General features: G+C 41.8%; 1 protein-coding gene across 3 annotated transcripts in view; it reads right to left on the minus strand.

Annotated features, from left to right (window-relative positions):
• The window catches only part of BCO2 (beta-carotene oxygenase 2), a 78,787-nt gene that overhangs the window by 15,300 nt on the left and 43,838 nt on the right, over positions 1-19,649 (minus strand). The window contains exon 1 of one of the 3 annotated variants that reach the window (XM_081172591.1): positions 10,609-10,628. The exons of 1 other annotated variant lie outside the window; for it this stretch is intronic. In XM_081172591.1, coding sequence (XP_081028717.1) covers position 10,609 — 1 coding nt within the window. In that variant the 5' untranslated portion in view covers positions 10,610-10,628. Of the gene's footprint in view, positions 1-10,058; positions 10,250-10,608; positions 10,629-19,649 lie in introns of those variants that run through there. One more of the 3 variants, XM_081172590.1, reaches the window with a different exon arrangement.

Raw genomic sequence — 19,649 nt, forward strand, 5'->3', positions numbered from 1 at the left:
CCAAGGTTTTGATTAATATTCTATTTGATTTTTTATTGCATGTCGATAATAGGCATTTATTTATTTTTTGCTTATGTTTACGACAGTAGTTTGTGTAAACCACTTAGAGATTTTCTTACATTTAGCAAAACCAACAAATTTGCCCAATAAAAACCAGCCTAAAAAAGCAGAGGAAGGACCTTCCAGGGGGGGAAATAAAACTCGCAGAACACACAGCTACACACCAGCCTAGGCAAATTAAATAAGGGATATGCTTTATAGCAGCCATCAACCACCATGTACCGATTGACATGCTTGTCTTAAGTGTAATACTTAAGAATAATCATATTTTCACATGCGGTCTAATTGAGCCTTCAGCAGGGATCAGCATTCTAAAACCCCTTCTTATATCTTTAAGGTTCAAGAAGCTTGAAAGGGGAAATCCACCTGCAGGGTTAAAGCAATTATCCCTTTGGTGGTTAAGCTCTGGTAAAATACATTCAAAGCAGAAAATCTGATGCTATGTGTAATAATTATGTAATGAGGTAGAACGCGTAGCTTCCAATATATCCCTTTCAAGAAAGGGAACATTACCTTCTGGGCAGCTTTATGAAGGTCACATGCCCGAGATGGGAGGAGATAGGTATATTTTACCCTTGTAACACAGGCAAGTTTTGGCAAACACTCTCACACACTGTTGGCGCATGGCATGTGCCAAGCATGTGCAGCTCCCCAAGCGTGTAGGTTCACGGCAGTGCAGTTTTGTGCTGGAAGAAATTCATTCGGACTCCAACTCCTAAATCAGTACAGTCCTTTACTGACAGGTCCAAAGCATTAAGGCAGTTTCCCAAAGATATACATCTTTGTTATTAGCAAACCAAATTGTTATACGGGTATTGAGGGAACATTGGAATAAAGAATTAGAGATCTCAGTTTTGACCACACAGTGGGAAACTGTTTTAACTGCTACAACAAGGGTGTCTCTGGACCTTAAATTGAGGCTATTACAACATCAACAAAAATTTAGAGTATACTGGACCCCATTACGTTTGTTTTTTTTAAAGGGCTATCTAAAGTATCTAAGGGACGCGGGTGGCGCTGTGGGTTAAACCGCAGAGCCTAGGGCTTGCCAATCAGAAGGTCAGCGGTTCGAATCCCCGCGATAGGGTTAGCTCCCGTTGCTCGGTCCCTGCTCCTGCCAACCTAGCAGTTCAAAAGCACGTCAAAGTGCAAGTACATAAATAGGCACCGCTCCGGCAGGAAGGTAAACGGCATTTCCGTGCACTGCTCTGGTTCGCCAGAAGCAGCTTAGTCATGCTGGCCACATAACCCGGAAGCTGTACGCTGGCTTCCTCGGCCAATAAAGCGAGATGAGCACCGCAACCCCAGAGTCAGCCATGACTGGACCTAATGGTCAGGGGTCCCTTTACCTTGAAGGTATCTAACTGTTGGAGATACCATAGGGATAACGCTTCTCTAAAACATATGTTTTTTCATTATCCTATATTGAAAGAGTTTTGGCAGGAGGTAACTGAAACTATCAACAGAACTATACGGAACAACCTTAGATTTACAGAACAAAATATCCTTTTGAATTATATACTCACCACATGGAACCTTACAAACATGCCCTTACCAAACAGCAAAAAGACTGATACTGATGAATTGGAACAATAAAAATGCGGCTCCCTTCTATGATTGGACTGAAGACTTATTCAAACTTGCAACATATGAAAGTTGTTTTTGTTTTGTTTTTAAAGGCAGTTTCACTATATACAGGCTTCTGCTAGATCCCTAGTAGAAGGTGCAGGCTTCAAATGCAAAGCAAGTCCAGTTCACAGCACACATACAGCACAGTGTTCAGTGTCAATCTGGCAGAGTTTCCTTGCAGCGAAGCAAAGAAGTAATGTACAGCCCCCTCTTATTATACCCAAGAATGATCACACCCTTGGCTGGTTGCCAGGTCAGTGACCATCAAACACTAATCGCATGACCTGAAGGTGCAAGATAAGGGAGGCCCGTGCACCAGCTTTTCCTTAACAGCAATTAAAGGAACCTCAACACCCCTTCTTAATTCTGTTTAGGAAAAAATATGTATCAGAGCATGTTATTATGCCAATATATCAGCAATGTTCTGGCTCGACTCACAATATACAAGTTTCATTAATCCATGTTCCACATTGTCCCTGACATATCTATATTTTATGTCCATGTGTTTTGTCCTAAGCTTGAATTTTTAAAAAAATATTTTTTATTAACAGGCCAATCACATCACATTAATTCCAAATCACAATAATTCCAAATTACACAGCCAAATTTTTAAAAATTTTGTTGGGGGTACCCATGCTTCGAGCTCCAAAAGGGAATCCGATCATCTCTCTTGTTGCTGCTTTCATTACACAGTTCTGTCAAAATAATATTCACAGTTCTGTTCAATCTTCTCTTTGTTGTTTTCCTCATCTTCTTGTTGTTATCATATATTCCTTTCTTCATGATCTCTGATAATCTCCACAAGCGGGTTGAAAACAAACGTGTTACGTCCTGTGTGGATTTTACACTCATCCAAGAGCCATAAAAGTAGACAGACGCCATTTCAACACCTCCGTTCAAAACATTCTGACAGTCTGTCCTGATCTTCCCAGGTCCGCCGCTCCCTCATAAATTTTTCTCAGGCGGCCCTGCTAAGCTGAACCCACACTCCAACATAGTAACATCCTTAGTTCTCCTCCCCCTGGATTCCTGAGGGCGGGCCTGCCATGATAAATCTCTTTTTATCACTGCGTCACAAAGGACTCACTTTCGTTTCCCGATGCTCCCATAAGTCACATCCTTGCGTAGTAGTTAATTTCCACACAGTTCTTATTCCTCCTGCTTGTAATCAGTAATTGCAACGATTCTTTTGGGGGGGGGATTATTGGGTACTCACATAACACTCCCCCAAAAAAGTTTTTCTCCCCCCCCCCTTTTCAGTCTCGCTCCGACATACCGATCCTTTGATGAGTCTTCTTCTTGATTTATTCTTCTTCTTGATTTATTGTTAAGTCCAGCCCGTCGCTCCACCTCTCAGAGATCCCTTTAGTTAGCAGTCTTTACTCCCGATCTTCGCTCGAAGTATGTGCGTTTCCTTCTGTCCTGATTGTTTATATAGAGCTCCTGCAACTAGCTGCGCAGATCAGAGACAGCGTCCAGGAGAGCCGACCCACACGAGGGCTTTTGTGCCTAGTGCCCTCACCCCCTTTCGAATCTGGGGGTGTATTATGGGCACAGCAGTCAAGGCAGCGTTCCCCATCCGCTTGGGGTAACGAGGGAGGCTGCATACTCCCATAACAGCCTCTTAATTACCTCGTGTGAGCCGGAGAGATGGTATTGTCGGCCATCTTCCGATGCGCCCCCTAGCGGCCCCCTGTCCTAAGCTTGAATTGTTCAGGCTCTGCCATGGATATGCAGGCCTGATGGTCCTCATAAACTGTCACAGGTAGCTTGGATTCTACATTCATGTCCGTAAGAATCTGCACGAAATAGGGAAGCTGATTGTTCAATTCAGACAGAGCAGCCTATTCCGCTTCAGGTGTAGACACAGATACCAACCCGTTTCCGGGATTTCCAACCCACTAGAGACCGTCCAAATTGTTGGGAGTCATTCTGCACAGAAGCAGTAAAGATGTTTGTACCTTTAAGAACAGTTTCTGTAAGCTCTGGGCTGATTGGTTACAGCTGGCCAAGACTAAAAAGGAGAAAAGCTGCAGTTTGAACTCTGCCTGCAGGAAAAACACCCACAAGCTTTGTTGTTTGTTGTTTTGTAATAAAACCTTTATTTGATTTGGTTTTACACCGGTCTCGTGGTGTCACAGTCTCTGTCATCTGCCACCAGTGACAAACCCCCTCTGACATAAATTGTACTACTATCCCAGCAGTGGACCTTCTTGTCTGTACAGTTAAGAACTTAATTCGTTCTGGGGGTCTGTTCTTAACCTGAAACTGTTCTTAACCTGAAGCACCACTTTAGCTAATGGGGCCGCCCACTGCTGCTGCGCCGCCGGATCCCGATTTCTGTTCCCATCCTGAAGCAAAGTTCTTAACCTGAAGCACTATTTCTGGGTTAGCGGAGTCTGAAACCTGAAGCGTATGTAACCTGAGGTACCACTGTACATCATTTCCAAAGAGGATGACAGTTTTAAACAGTAGTCCTATGTTGCTTTTAAATAGCGAAACACTCTTTTAACTGCTTGCCAAGCTGCTGTGGTTAGCTTTGAAACTAACCTCCTAAGAACACGCACAGCATTGTTAACATCTGGTCTGGACCACTGTGAAATGTACAACAAACTGCCAATGTCAGAGTGGTATAGCTCCTGGTTTTCAAACACCACATTACTCTGCTTTTTAAAAGTCTGTCACCACAGGAGTTTGAACGCCTTTACAATTCTGCATATGGGACGCGGGTGGTGCTGTGGGTTAAACAACAGAGCCTAGGACTTGCCGATCACAAGGTCGGCGGTTCGAATCCCCACGACGGGGTGAGCTCCCATTGCTCGGTCCCTGCTCCTGCCAACCTAGCAGTTCAAAAGCACGTCAAAGTGCAAGTAAATAGGTACCACTCCAGCGGGAAGGTAAATGGCGTTTCCGTGCGCTGCTCTGGTTTCACCAGAAGTGGCTTAATCATGCTGGCCACATGACCCGGAAGCTGTACGCCAGCTCCTTCGGCCAGTAAAGCGAGATGAGCGCCGCAACCCCAGAGTAGGTCACAACTGGACCTAATGGTCAGGGGTCCCTTTACCTTTACCTTTACAATTCTGCATACCAAAACATTCTAACAGTTGTGTAAATTTCTTTTTCTGGCTTAGTAGAAAAACTCCCATCACTTATTCTCTGTACTTCAACTCCCAGGTACCTCTTTATAGCTCCTAAATCTTTGAGCTGGAACTCTTGCCCCAACTTGCTGGGCAAACTCCGGAATTTAGTTGTTTGTTTTCCCAACACACGTTAACTCATCAACAAACACTAGAAAAAACATACAATCATCTCCTGTCCCCTTACAATATAGACAGGAATCAGCCCAGCTCTTTTGAAATCCGAGAACACTTAGCGCTTCATGCAAGCACATTTCCCAATTTCTGGCTGATTGGCAAAGTCCATAGATCACCATGTAAGGTCTGTATACAGCTGTAGGATTCTTCTCAAATCCTGGAGCTTGTTGCATATAAACCACCTCTTTTAACCCTGCATTTAAATATGCTATTGCAATGTCAAAGTGACTAACTTCAAGATCATGTACTGCTGTGAAGGTTAAAAGAATTCTCATACTTTCACTTCTGGCTGTCAGAACGAAAGTCTCATCATAATTTAAACCCCTTCTCTGCATGAATCCTTTCACAACAAACCTTTCTTTAAACTTCACTTTACCAGATGCTATGGTTTTACTTTTATAGACCCAATGGCACCCCACAGATTTCTCCTGTTCTGGCACATCAACAAGTGAGAAAACCTTGTGATCAGTCAGGGATTGCATTTGTTGTTCAATTACAGCAAACCCAAGATCCTGCTGTTGTGAAGGCAGCTGCAGAACTTCCTCAAAAGTTTGAGGTGCATGGCTTCCGGTTCCAGTCTGCCTTAATGGAGGCAGCTCTCATGACAGCAGGAGATCGTCGGTGGAGGATAAACAAGGATGATTGAGGATAGTTATCCTGGCTCTCGCTCCGGCATGGAATGCAGGAGGCAGGGAGGCGCTGAGTACGAAAGCACTTCTGCTGAAAACCCAATGCCTCCATTAAGAAGCAGAGGTTCTCCTGTGAATTAGAGTTTTATTCAGACTAAAGTACATGTGCGTGCTAGAAGAGATGAGATCACAAACTGCAGAACAGAACGAGCTGCAAGGTTGTTAAGGTTTGAACTTGAGAGAAGACTTTATTCACTGCAAAAGATGGTGGGGGGAGCCTATGGTTTCTTTATATAAAGTTTTCTTCTCTACATTTATGATTCGGCAACCCTCCTTTGAATGTTAGTTCAAATTATATTTGTACAAGCGAGGAGGGAAGAAATTGGATTACAGATATGGAATATAACATTAAACGGAACTGTTTGTGTAAAAAGGGGAAAAGGGAGGGAGGCTTTATTTTGCAAAAGGTTTACGATGGAAACTTAAAGCTGACTCTTCCCTATCTTTTCTTATTTACAAAGTGAACTGAATAACACTAAGAGGACTTGGAATTTAATTTAATTGGAAGTATAATTGCTCATATATCTTCAGTTGGAAGGAAGGATGAAAGGTGTCTGTGAACTGCCAAGGAATTGACTGCTCTTCTTCCCAGGCTGAGAGGAAAAATGATGACAACAGTTTATTTATTGGGACAGAGTGACTTTTGCAACTGTTGTTAAAGTTGCAAAACAATGAAGCACGGGACAGAGTGAGGTAGAAATTTCTGGAACAACAATGGGATATCAGCTCCATCCAAGGCATGATGGATAATAGCAACAACCAGAAAAAGATAGGCATAACATTTTACAAGGACAAGAAGAAACACCACGGACAGAATAATTGCACACATATGAAGAACAAGGATATAGTTTTTTTGTTTGTTTTTAATTTATTTGTATAGTTTGAGTGCCTCACTTGTAGTTTTATAAATCATTTAATGTGTCAACATGAATAGAAGTTATTAATATTGCAGTTGTTGTATAAGGGATTATTATGATGTCCGGAATGTAATGGAAATCAATAAAGTTTTGGAGCGCAGAAATAAAGAAAATAATCAAACCTTCAGTTCTGGCACACGAGGGGAGGCACCTTATCTGAATTATATAATTTGGTATTTGAACAATTGGTATTAGTAATTGTATTACAAATTGGTATTGTTATATTGAGGCTATTATTGGATTGTCATTGAAAACTAATAAGTTAGGTCAGTTTGCACTTGAGCAAATGGTCTTTATGACACTCTGTTACTCTTTTTGCTCACTTAGAAAGTTTGCAGGTTTCACACTCCCAAGTATTTACTTGGGAGGCTTTTAACTTTAAATCAGTGCACAGCTGTGGCATTTTTGCTAAACTTCTAAAGTGTGCAAGCCCCATTCTCCGGCAAGTTCTGCCAGTAAAGTTTACATTGTAATTATCTTTTGCCAAGCATGCTACACTCAGCAAACAATACTGGAGATTTTCCACTAGCAAAACATTTTCCAAATGTGCCCCCAGACAAGGCACATACGCCGACGCTCGCCCTTGGATTGAAACACATGAACCATCAGCAAGGATGAGATGGTCCTTACTCACAGTGCTTCAAGAAACAAATAATTCCCTGGGGTTCACCGCATGCTCAGTACAGGCAGAGTCCAACAGCCAGACTCAGCCAGCAACTCTGGTTTCAGGAACTGACAGTCTCACCACATCTGAGACAAACTGAGTTATTTGCTTCTGTTTTAAATGGGGATGCTTTTTATGGTTGGCATCTGGAGCCAGGCAGGCAGTACAGTGTCTCCTGAGGTGCTGTGTTGAGCCACAACGAAAAGAGCCACACCACAACTATCGCCCTGGCTTCTCCCTCACCCAAGAATGACCACACCCTTGACCGGTTGCCAGGTCACAGTGATGTACTTGGCAGGTTGCCAGGTCAGTGACCGACAAAATCCTCCCTGCTTAAGTCAAGCTGTTGACTTTTCTCCCTTTTGAAACATTGCTTCTGATCATCTACTCTATCACCATCAATTACTGACATGGCTTGGCTTCACCTGCACCTTCTCTGCCAGCAAAAGCCAACTGCAAGGAACATTCTGTTCCTATCCATTGGCTAAGGAAGAAAGGAAGGCAGCAGTCCTCTACTCATTTGCCTGGGAGAAAGCCTTATTGACGCCAATGGGATTTGCTTCTGAATAGACACGTACAAGCTCTCACTGTAAGCCTGCAATTCTCTAAATCAGGATTTCCCAACTTTGGGTCTCCAGTTGTGTATTCTCAAAAAACAAAACAAAACAAAACAAAAAACCCCAAACCTTTCATACTTTACCTGCTCCATTCCTTGAGAACTGTGTGTTTGTGTGTTAAGAAGCAAATCAGAAGATGATAATGCTAGAAATGCCAAGTATTTCTAAGGTAAATTACAGTTCAGTGCCACTAAAAACAAAGTACACGAATCTGGCAACTAAAGAATTCTCTCTCACTCTCATGCCAGTGCACGGAGTTGGCTCCATTTTCTGGTTCTCCTTAGACAGGCAATTGCCTGCAACTTTGAGATTAAGGAAGCACTTTGCAAACTCATTGGCTTTGTGTCCAATGCAAACGATCTCAGGCTGCACCAAATGGTATGGCAAAGAAACAAACAACCGTCTTTGAAAATGCAAAAGCCAAAAATTATTTAGTTTTGTCTTTGGAATTCATCAGAATTCTGGAACACACCTTTATAAGGGAAAGCAGTAGCAAAATAGATGTGGTAGTCCTCATATTAAGAAAACTAGATATTAATTTTAGATTATTCACTAGGTGAGAATGATATAAAAATTGAGAATGTTTTTATGACTACTGTTCGTGCGAAAGGCATAACCCAAGAGTTCCAGTTAGTTAGTTACTTTCTTCCTCTCTTCCTGACAAATAATGGTAATTCATGGCTACATCTTATGTGGGTCCACCAATAAGAATAATGAAATTAATGTAAAATTGGCAAAAAGAAGTCCAGTCTCCTGGTTCCATTGCTGACTGATATAAAAGGTAGTATTGTGTGCACGCGTTTTGTTAGTTCTTTATTTTGGGGGGTGGAGATGCGAAGAGTTGTATAAGATTTATTTATTCTTCTTGCTTACTGCCTGCTACTCAACTTGTTTTGTGTATTTGGCCCCGCTGAAGACTACAAGGCCTAGCCTACTGCCTTGGGTTGAAAACATTGACTTTTATTCATTTATTTTAGTAAGCTAGGGAACTTAGAACTGTTTCAAAACTAGACTGACTGGAGGTAAGGGGAAGAAGATTATGTTATTTATGACTTCATACCATTAACGAGTACATGCAAATTGTATAAAGCTGTAAGTTACTTTTGTTTCAAATATGTTATCTTTTGTAACTTGTTTTATCTTGTTTTATTTACTATAACTTTTGCAATATTTCATATCGTTTAATAACACCACTCAGTGATTTGTTTCAGTTACAATCTTGAGCCTGTGGTTTTACTGGTTAAACTCTATTCTCTAATGTATCTGAGATTTGTCAGCTATGAAAGTTACTGCTTTCCCACAATTTGTTTCTATTTTGCTTTGGTGATCCAAAAAGTTGAAGCAAATAGGTTTGCATTTCCAGCAAAAGGGTAAAAAATAAAGAATAATAACTTTGATAAGAACTGCTTTTTAGATTACTGCTGTGATTAAATGTCTCCCATCTATGTAATATTGCACAACTCTTGCTCTTAAAACATATTACATTGCTGTCAAAATAGCATACGTGCTGTGAAGCAATACAATACAGAAGAAAACTAAAAAACATATTACACTATCGCTCAAGGCATTTATCCTTACAAAGCTTGCAACAATGAAACTAGCAGGTTCTACCTAACAATACCAAAGCTTGCACAGCAAATGAACTGAATTTGCTATACAAGGATAAGTCCATTATTGCTTTCCTGCTCCATCCTTATGAAAATTTGACAGCAGGCAACACCATGGCTTAAGGATAGCAATGCAACTTAACTAGGCTTTGAGAGTTCCAATCCCGATTCCAATGAGAAACACATTACACATTATTTTAGTTCATCACTCCCTAGCTGACTGTTTTGATATTCTCTGAGTTCTGTATTGTGGAGACTAGGTGAAAGCTTTGGTGTTACATGTTTTAAACAAGTGACTTCCTTCTTAAAAATAAAATTAAAAGCCATTCAAATTTCAGACTGCAACCTAATTGCAGAGATTGTTGTTGGCCGCCGATGACCTCCCAGCCCCCAAACTGCACAATCTGAAATAATCAGTACATGCGCTTCTGAATAATAACTAGACTCTAATCTTGTGGGTTACAGGCACAATCCCAAACAGGCCTCTGAATACAGTCCGTCCAATCTCAGATGCTGAAAAACAGCCCCTAGCAGAAAACTGGGAGGAAATGGAAATCTTACCTGGGATGTACTGGAGCAAAGACCAAAGAAAATCAGCCACATTCCTAGACAGAAGGCTGATGAAAGAGAACATGTGGGAAAGCATCTTTCATGATTCTGAAGCATATACTGAGGAACCTGCATAAACCGTCTATGCAAAAGATGGTACAGTGCATCTGTTAATGATGGGAGTGTACAACTAGGCTGGCTGAACACATCATTTCAGAATAAAAGCCTGGCTCTGTCTCAGCCTTTTCTGACTGAACAAGGGCATTTAGGGATGAAGCTGAGCAGAACAGACAGAAACAGCGATACCAGCTTTTTGCACCGTCATTCTGCAGCGTTCCATCTCTGCAGCTTTGAAAAGAAATTGGGGGAATAGTATGCACTTTCCCAGTTAAGACTGGCTTTTCACATACACGAGCTTTGCTGTCTAACACGTTTAGGACCGTTTACAAATATGCTCAGAGAATCTAATGAAATGTGCTACCAATTAATTGTTTCAAATAGACAAGAGGGCAAAGTGATTTGACCCAGCATAGTAAGGAAGTGAATGAAAGGAAATTCTTACTGTGAATTTCTGTTCCCAGAGACTCCCTTACATCTGGGATGACTCTTCCCTTTCACTAGTAGCTAGGGTCACATAACAAAACAGGTCCTTGCTGGGAAGAAATAATCCCACATTCTCCATTTAGGATGGTTGAGCAGGAAATAACCGCTCCCCTTTAGGCAGCACGTTGCAGGTGGTGAAGTTCATTTCCTGCTCCAATTGGTGTGTCGTATCAGTTTATCTTCCAGATGTACTGCTAGGTAAAAAAAAAAACCTCAGGAACAAAACTTATTAGGTACTATCTTGTGACTTTACTTCATCCAGTGAAGTCCTATCCCCATACATCCATGCATGACTCTCTTATTGTGGTAGCTGCTGTCCCGGGAGTCTCAGGGAATAGAAATTCACTGTAATAATTTTTTTGTTTCCCAGAAGCTCCTGAAGGACAGTCCTTCTTATATCTGGGATATACCAGAGCTATTCCTATTGGGTGGGTTTAGAGAGGCATCATGGCTGTACCACCTTTTGTAGTACCTTCCTGCCAAAGGCTGTGTTGGCTGAAGCCCATTTGTCTAGCGTGTAGTGTATGGCGAATGTGTACAAGGAGGCCCAGATGGTTGCCCAACAAGCATCCACCAGGGGAAAGTCCCCTTTAAAGGTGTGCTGTTAAACCTGCTGGAGAACCTGCTTTGGAAGAACTGCTACAGACTTTTTGAAGGCCTTTGTTCTGTCTAAGTAGAACCTCAGTGTTCTATGCATGCCTAAAGAGTGCCAAGCCTTCTCCTTATCTGGCTTGGGGTTATGGCAGAAGTAGGGTAATGCTATTTCCTGAGACCTGCAGAAAAGGGAATTCACCTTGGGGATGAATGAAAGATCCACCTTGTCTTGATGAAAGGTACAAAGATATGGGTCAGAAGTGCTCCTATCTCTGGCACCCATTGAGTTGATGTGACAGCCACCAGAAAAAAAAACTGCCTTCAGATGGAAGTCTTTTGTTGCCATAGGTTCGAGGGGAGCACTCATTAGGGCTGTCCAAAACCTGGGTTCCAGCTGGGGAATCAACACACCACTGGGGGAATTCTTCTGATTTATGCCCTTCAGTGAGGGGTGTGAAGACAAAGGAAAATCCCCTTTTGCAACCCAAGATGCTGCCTAGGGCAGCTGCCTGTCTCTTGAATGTGCTAGTGCTTAGACCTTTATCAGATATGCTGAATATGTCTTTGGCCATGGGATGCCTCCCTTTCTGACTGAACCAGCCCAATAATATTCTCTAATACTCTAGAACCTTCCCGGATGCTGCCAGGTCCAAGAGCCAGATGCACTCAGTCTCTAGCCAGTTAGTCAGAACATTCCTAGGTCTGGGTGAAGGATTGGTCCCTGTTTGAGCAGATCCCTCCTAGCTGGGAGTCGCTATGATGGGAAGTTCAATGATGAGTAGGCGCTCTAGGAACCATGGTCTTCTTGCCCAGTGTGGAATGATTAGTATCACTTTGGCTTGTTTATTTTGTTTTTTAATTGATTAATTAATTTTGTATTGTCCTTGCCAGAAGGCTGAATTGGGGAGAGGGAGAGGGAGAGAGAGAGAATCCAGAAAGGAAAACACATGCTGGCACGCTGAGAGCTTCAGGGCCAAACTGGCTCCTCCCCCAGCAAGGACCTCTTTTGTCATATGACCCTGTGAGAGAGGAGAGTCATCCCAGATTTCAGGGCTGTCCTTCAGGAGCCTCTTGAGGGATTTTTCTTTCTAATGCATCTGCCTCCTATTTTTAAAATACTCATAACACTTGGTTGCTGTCCCTTTCCAACCAACAGAAAGCAGACTCAAAGAAAACTGGAGCCGGTCTAGATTACAAAGAATATTATTATCACCTATACCTGCATGCCTCCCTCTGTGATGCTGCTGCATGTGCTAAAATTTTCAGTGCCACACACCTCTGCATTTATGTGAAGGCTGTGTAAAGAGATGAATAGTACTGAAGTACTCACATCAGAGTACATCCAGCAGGAAAATCTGATTAGAACAGAGCTATTGATTCCTCCATCAACAGCTCATTGTGAAGGGCAGGTCTGAAGAGGAATACAGTTGGTGAGGGGAGGCTGAGAGCCATTTGGAAACCTACCACAGCCACATCCAGCTTAAGGGTGAAAGATTCCCTAGTCTTGTCATAAGCCAACATGAAGGAATATTGGTAAACAGTCTATCTTAATAAGCATATTTACAATTTTATAGGTCACATGTTTCAGGAGAACAAAACATTAAATAGTTGACAAAAGTATGAAAGAGCCTTGTGCTCTCTAGTATTCTGTATTTTATCAATTATGGATATGATCCATATAATTTTTAGTAATGGTCAGAGTAGTCACAGCTACTCCTAGCCAGTAGAATCTATAGAACTCATCAGAGGTCATTTCAAGACACTGGGTTCTGAGGTCTTTGAGTCAGTTGACCCTGTTAATAGTCAAAAATATTAGGAATGCTGCATGTTGAACAAAAGGATGGAAAAGATTAGAGGGAGAAGTAATTCCCAGCTAAGCTCTGTTGATCAGACATGGCAGCTTTAAACCCAATTAATTTTTAGTTTAAACCTCACCCTGAGTCTCTAATCCAACAGGAAAGCAGATTATGGAAAGAAAAGTGGAAGTATAATTCTCAGTACAATGAAAAACAGGTATTACATTTAGTCTAGGTCTAGGATATACCAACAATTGTTGACGGATTGAATCTTGTATCAGTTGCTTAATAACTTATCATTACACAATGAGTAAAATAATGTCCTTGATTTCTGAAGGTTAGTAACAAAAGCATGATTTTATTTAGGGACAGATAGGTGTGGCAAATTTGCACAAGCAAAACAAAATAATTTTTGGAATGTCCTATCTTCCTTTCTCTTTACTGAGTTTAATTTACTGAGTCCCCCAACATTCCAAAATAATAAAATAGGCAGCAAGAAAGATGAATCTGTAAAATCTATTTAGTTAAAACAGGTGTTTAGTCTGAAATATGGTTTTACCAAAATACACTGAGTGCACAATCCAACCAAAGTTAAGCACTGTTAAATACTAAAGTTTTTATGTGACAATTAAACATGTGTTTGACTCTCTTCCGTTTAACGCAATAATGAGATTTAAGAAGACTTAGTATGGTCTAGATTGTGTTACTGTAAGCATTATGCATGCAGTTTATGAATGCAGAGGAAAGGGACAAGACAGAGTTAATTTCGGTGGGTGGGTAGGTCGGTTTGTCCTTCACCTGCAGCTGGTCAAGTGTGGTCAGCAAACTCATGAGAGTGAATTAGAGGCAGATGACTTAACACAAGTATAAATGCCCTTGTGTTTGTAGCAAGCTAGCTGTTGACTGAAACCTTATGTGTGCTGGCTCTCTACAGGCAGAGAGTATTCTGGGGCCACAATCCACTGGCATGTCGAGTGGGCATAATGTACTCGCTTTCAACAGATTACAGTATGCCCACAAAAATAAAGTATCAGTCAAAGTTAGCCACTTTCTGCCAAACCATAAAATGTTCCTAACTTGTTTGTCCCTGTTCTTCATTGCAAAGTCTGTTTTAGTTCAAGCATTCCGAATTCTCCGCATTCCCTCTTTCTGATACATCAAGTTATTACTATCAGAAAGGGAGCCCAATCTACATCCAAAATTGTTTTAGAAAGAAAAGGTTATGGGCATGGGCCTTGTAATAGACTCCAATCCCACATAATCATATTAAAAACAAAATCCTATATTCTATTTCATCAATACTGCTAAAGTAACATTGCTTTGAAAAGTGTTGGGATATTTCTTGAATGATAAACACAAGTATATGCAAGTATTACAACAGATAAAAGGGTGTTTTATTCTACAATAGTGTACAGCAGAGATAGAACCCTAAATATGCAGCCTGTGTGTTAAAATTCAGGTCATTTGCCAGATAATCCATGTTCACCTCATAGAGTGTCTGCAATTGCAGCAAATCTGTGTTAGATTCTCCCTTTTCACCTTTATATTATATTCTATAGAACTAGCTTCTTTCAGGATTCCTTCGAGCTCCTCAACATAGGAGGCATCCATCGCTGATCTCTCAGTTTACATATAAACACAAAAAACCCTATACAGTGGTACCTCAGGTTACATACGCTTCAGGTTACATACACTTCAGGTTACAGACTCCACTAACCCAGAAATAGTACCTCAGATTAAGAATTTTGCTTCAGAATGAGAATAGAAATTGCATGGTGGGGCGCGGCGGCAGCGGGAGGCCCCATTAGCTAAAGTGGTGCTTCAGGTTAAGAACGGTTTCAGGTTAAGAACGGACCTCCAGAACAGATTAAGTACTTAACCTGAGGTACCACTGTACCTAAAATAAAGTTCTATTCATGTTGACACATTAAATGATTTATAAAACTACAAGTGAGGAACTCAAACTATATCCTTGTTCTTCCTGTATGTGGGAATTATTCTGTCCGTAGTGTTTCTTCCTCTCCTTGTAAAATGTTATGTCTATCTTTTCCCGGTTGTTGTTGTTATCCATCATGCCTTGGACGGAGCTGATATCCCATTGTTTTTCCAGAAATTTCTACCTCACTCTGTCCCGTGCTGCATTGTTTTGCAACTTTAACAACAGCTGCAAAACTCACTCTGTCCCAATAAATAAACTGTTGTTATAATTTTTCCTCTCAGCCTGGGAAGAAGAGCAGTCAATTCCTTGGCAGTTCACAGACTCCTTTCATCCTTCCTTCCAAATGAAGATATATGAGCAATTATACTTCCAATTAAATTAAATTCCAAGTCCTCTTAGTGTTATTCAGTTCACTTTGTAAATAAGAAAAGATAGGGAAGAGTCAGCTTTAAGTTTCCATCGTAAACCTTTTGCAAAATAAAGCTTCCCCCCTTTTTCATGTTTTTACACACACAGTTCCGTTTGATGTTATATTCCATATTTATAATCCAATTTCTTCTATCCTCGCCTGTACAAATATAATTTGAACTAACGTTCAGAGGAGGGTTGCCAAATCATAAATGTAAAGAAGAAAACTTTACAGTAAATAAGGAAACTGTAGGCTCCCCCCACCCCGTCTTTTGCAGTGAATGAAGTCCTTCTTTCAAGTTCAAACCTTAAACTCCTTGCAGTTGGTTTGTTCCGCAGTTGGTGATCTCATCTCTTCTAGCACACACCTGTACTTTAGTTAAAATTAAACTCTAATTAGCAGGAGAACCTCTGCTTTTTAATGGCAACATTGGAGGGTTTTTGGCAGAAGTGCTTTTGCACTCAGAGTCTCCCTGCCTCCTGCCTTCCATGCCAGGGCGAGAGCCAGGATAATTACCCTCAATCATCCTTGTTTTTCCTCCACCAACGACATCCCCCAGGGGATGCCTCCATTAAGGCAGAGTGGAACCAGAAGCCAAGCATTGTCCATATTTTCATGTGTAACCAACAACAGTAACTGTTGTGGCAAATTTGCAAAATGCTGGCTATACTCTAGCATTGGCAAGTTTGTTTTTAAAAGTTTTGTTTCTCACACACCCCAGCCAATCGTAAGCAAACACATCATTTACATTATGTTGATCTCATCACAAACTGCTGGAAGAGTTTACGACCATAAAACAATATAGGAATATTGCGAAAGAAATAATAAGATAAGCTATAAATCTTATTAAGCTCAGTAAGGCTCTCTTCCTATTAAATGCACTTAGCATTGCAGGCATACAGAACAATTGTCTACGTATCACTTCAGTACTATGCCACACTAAGTGCAATGGGACTTACTCCCAGGTAAATGAGTATGAGGAACAGAGCTGCGATCGAAGGCCCACCAGACGCCTTAATTATACAGCTGGGGGGAAACGACTTAGCCTACCGTAAAGCCATAGATTTACAATGGAATATCTTCAGAGTCTTTGACGAACTACTTACCTCTTATCCCAGTATTAACATTCTGTGGTCATCATTGTTGGAAAGGCGCACTTGGAGAGATTGTCGCTCCCCTGTCGCAGTGAACGATATTATCCTAGGGATTAGGGATTGGTTACAGGTTTGAGTGTGTTGGCGGCGAGCTTGGGCTCAAGTGGCGGTTAGGCATTGGTGGGGGTACTGTTTTATTGTTATGCAAATGAAGAGGGGGGGAAGGTAGCGCCATCACCTTCCCCCAAATCAAAGGGTGGTCCGGTAAAGGATTCGGGGGGGGGCGTGGCCTTGTCCTAAGTCTATGGAGGTGTGTGGGCCCACGGCGTGACCCCGGGGGGAGGTCCTAGTTGACGTGTCTCAGCAGGACTCCCTCTACTGGTGGTTAACCCTCACCGGCCTTCAAGCAGGCAGGCTGAAGCTGGTTAGTTGTTAGGACCAATGCCTAAGCCAATACCGCTCAATTCCTGTAATCAATAAAGTCGCGGCCTAATTTGACCCATTAACTCGAATTCTTGTGTCTCATGTCTTTATTTCTGAGGGGGGAGGCGGGAACTCGCCACGCAAGTTTTGTTTCTCACACACCCCAGCCAATCGTAAGCAAACGCATCAATTACATTATGTAGACCTCATCACAAACTGCTGGAAGGGTTTACGACCATAAAACAGTATAGGAATATTGCGAAAGAAATAATAAAATAAGCTATACATCTTATTAAGCTCAGTAAGGCTCTCTCCCTATTAAATGCGCTTAGCATTGCAGGCATACAGAACAATTGTCTACGTATCACTTCAGTACTATGCCACACTAAGTGCAATGGGACTTACTCCCAGGTAAATGAGTATCACATTTAGAGCAGGACACTGAGGGATTGTTGTTGTTGTTGTTTGCTAGCTTTATCAGCACCATTACCACACACAGTGAACCGCGACAAAGGGGTGAGGAAGGTGTAGCAGGAACCCCCCACCCCAATCATTCTGTTTGCACAAACTTCACACACACTCACACTTACACACTACATACGCCACATTTCTGTTATAAATTCATAGAAAATCAACCATACATCGGATTTGCTCTGTTCCATTTTTATTTTACTCCATATGACAAGGACTATCAAAGGGGGGGGCTTGGTTCTGGTCAGCCATAAATCCCTTCACCATCCCAGCACATCCACAGGAGCCCTGCCCAGTTGCTATGTCAACCCTGATAATCCCAGACAGAAGACAATCAAAATCACAAAGAACTTGCATATGGTAGTGGATTCAGCATGGACTGAAACAAAGGACAATAATCAGATCTTCCCTCTGGGGACAGGAAACTGCAAACTCCCCTTTGTCTCCTGGAAGTGACTCATGGGCAGGGGAAAGGAGGAACCAGCCAGGTGACAGGACACTCAGGTTACCACCACAACTCCTCCCTCAACCCCTCCTTTCTGTAATGTATGCATGATGTCAACCCTTCTGTAATGTATGCATGATGTCAACCCCTCCTTTCTGTAATGTATGCATGATGTTTCTGGGGGTGGGCTTGACCTGGAGGATGGGAATTTCAAAAGTTTTATAAGGTCTTGCAGACCATCTTTCTGGGTCTTTCCTCTCTCTTGCAAGTGAGGGGAACACCCTGTTGCAACAGTTCAATAAAGGCCAAGCCTACAGGCTGCTGTTTTGCTCCAAGTTATCCTGGTTGGTGTCTTTGTTTTTGTCCAAGGGAGCCCTTGGATTTTTCCGTTAACAAAGGAATACAAGGACTAGATGCCTTTTATTTTAAAGGAAACCATTTCTTTTCAATAAGCTGTTCCTCGTTCCTCAGCGCTTTATAGATTTAGAACAGAGCAGCAGCAACAGAAATTGAGCTCCAACTCCCCACACAATAAAGGACCCTGTTTTAAAGCACCACCACCAAATGTTGCTTAGAGCACCAAACACCAGGGACAAATTAATCCCTCACCCACATGGAAAGAGGTGTGGGTGTGAGGGATTAGTAAATCTAAACATCCAGCATGAGTCTTGATAGCACAAGGATGGAAGAATGAGGAAACCCCGACAAAAGAACAGTGGCAAGAGAAATTGATGAACTATGCAGAACTGGCCAAATCGACATACAAATTGCGAGACAAGGACAACTGTGACTTCAAGGAGGAATGGGAACTTTACACAAATTATTTAAAAACACAACAAAATGAACTGGACTCCTTGGCAGGTTTTGAATAAACACGCACAAATTTATTGTTGATAACATGATGGACAGACATGCAAGGATATATACAATTTTATAATATGCAGAGAAAATATGTGCAGCGAAATCAGGGAGAGAAACTGAGGGAAGTCCGGGGGGGGGGGAATTATGTAGGTGATGATATGGCTTGATAATTTGTTATGTGGAAATTGAGCAATAAAAAAAATATTTTTTTAAAAAAAGTAAATCTAAACATCCCCTTTAACTTTCAGCATCTCCATATGTATGTGTGTGTGTTTTGGTTCCACAGTTCCCACACCCCATATATGAATGTGCCGCCTTTCCCCCCTCACAGCACACAGCACCTCCCTCAGGGTGCTGGTGATGATGGAAGAAATGGAAGGAGCCATTGCTGCTCCCTTGCTTCCCGCCCTAAGACACCGGGAACGGGCTGGGCGAGGTGGGGGTCCTGCTTTGGCCGTTTTGGCGGGAAGACGACGTCTTTCCCCCTCAGTCTGGTGGAAGGCAAAGTCAGAGCAGAATAACGGGGCGAACTGCCTTTAAAAGGGTCTTTTTGGGTGCCGCTTTTGAATTATATTTTAAAATTATTATTATTACAGTGGTACCTCGGGTTAAGAACTTAATTCGTTCTAGAGGTCTGTTCTTAACCTGAAACTGTTCTTAACCTGAAGCACCACTTTAGCTGATGGGGCCTCCCGTTGCCGCCACACGATTTCTGTTCTCATCCTGAAGCAAAGTTCTTAACCTGAGGTACTATTTCTGGGTTAGCGGAGTCTGTAACCTGAAGCGTATGTAACCTGAAGCGTACGTAACCCGAGGTACCACTGTATTCATCTTTGTTGCATTTTTTAAATTGACAGAAGAAAAGAATAAGTTGATCCTAAACCACATATACTAAAAAGAAAAAAATACATAAAATTTTAGATATTTAAAAAAGAAAAGGAAAGAAATCGAAAAGAAATTATCAAATA

This window comes from Podarcis bocagei (assembly GCF_964188305.1).
Source record: "Podarcis bocagei genome assembly, chromosome: 15".
Taxonomy (NCBI): Eukaryota; Metazoa; Chordata; class Lepidosauria; order Squamata; family Lacertidae; genus Podarcis; species Podarcis bocagei.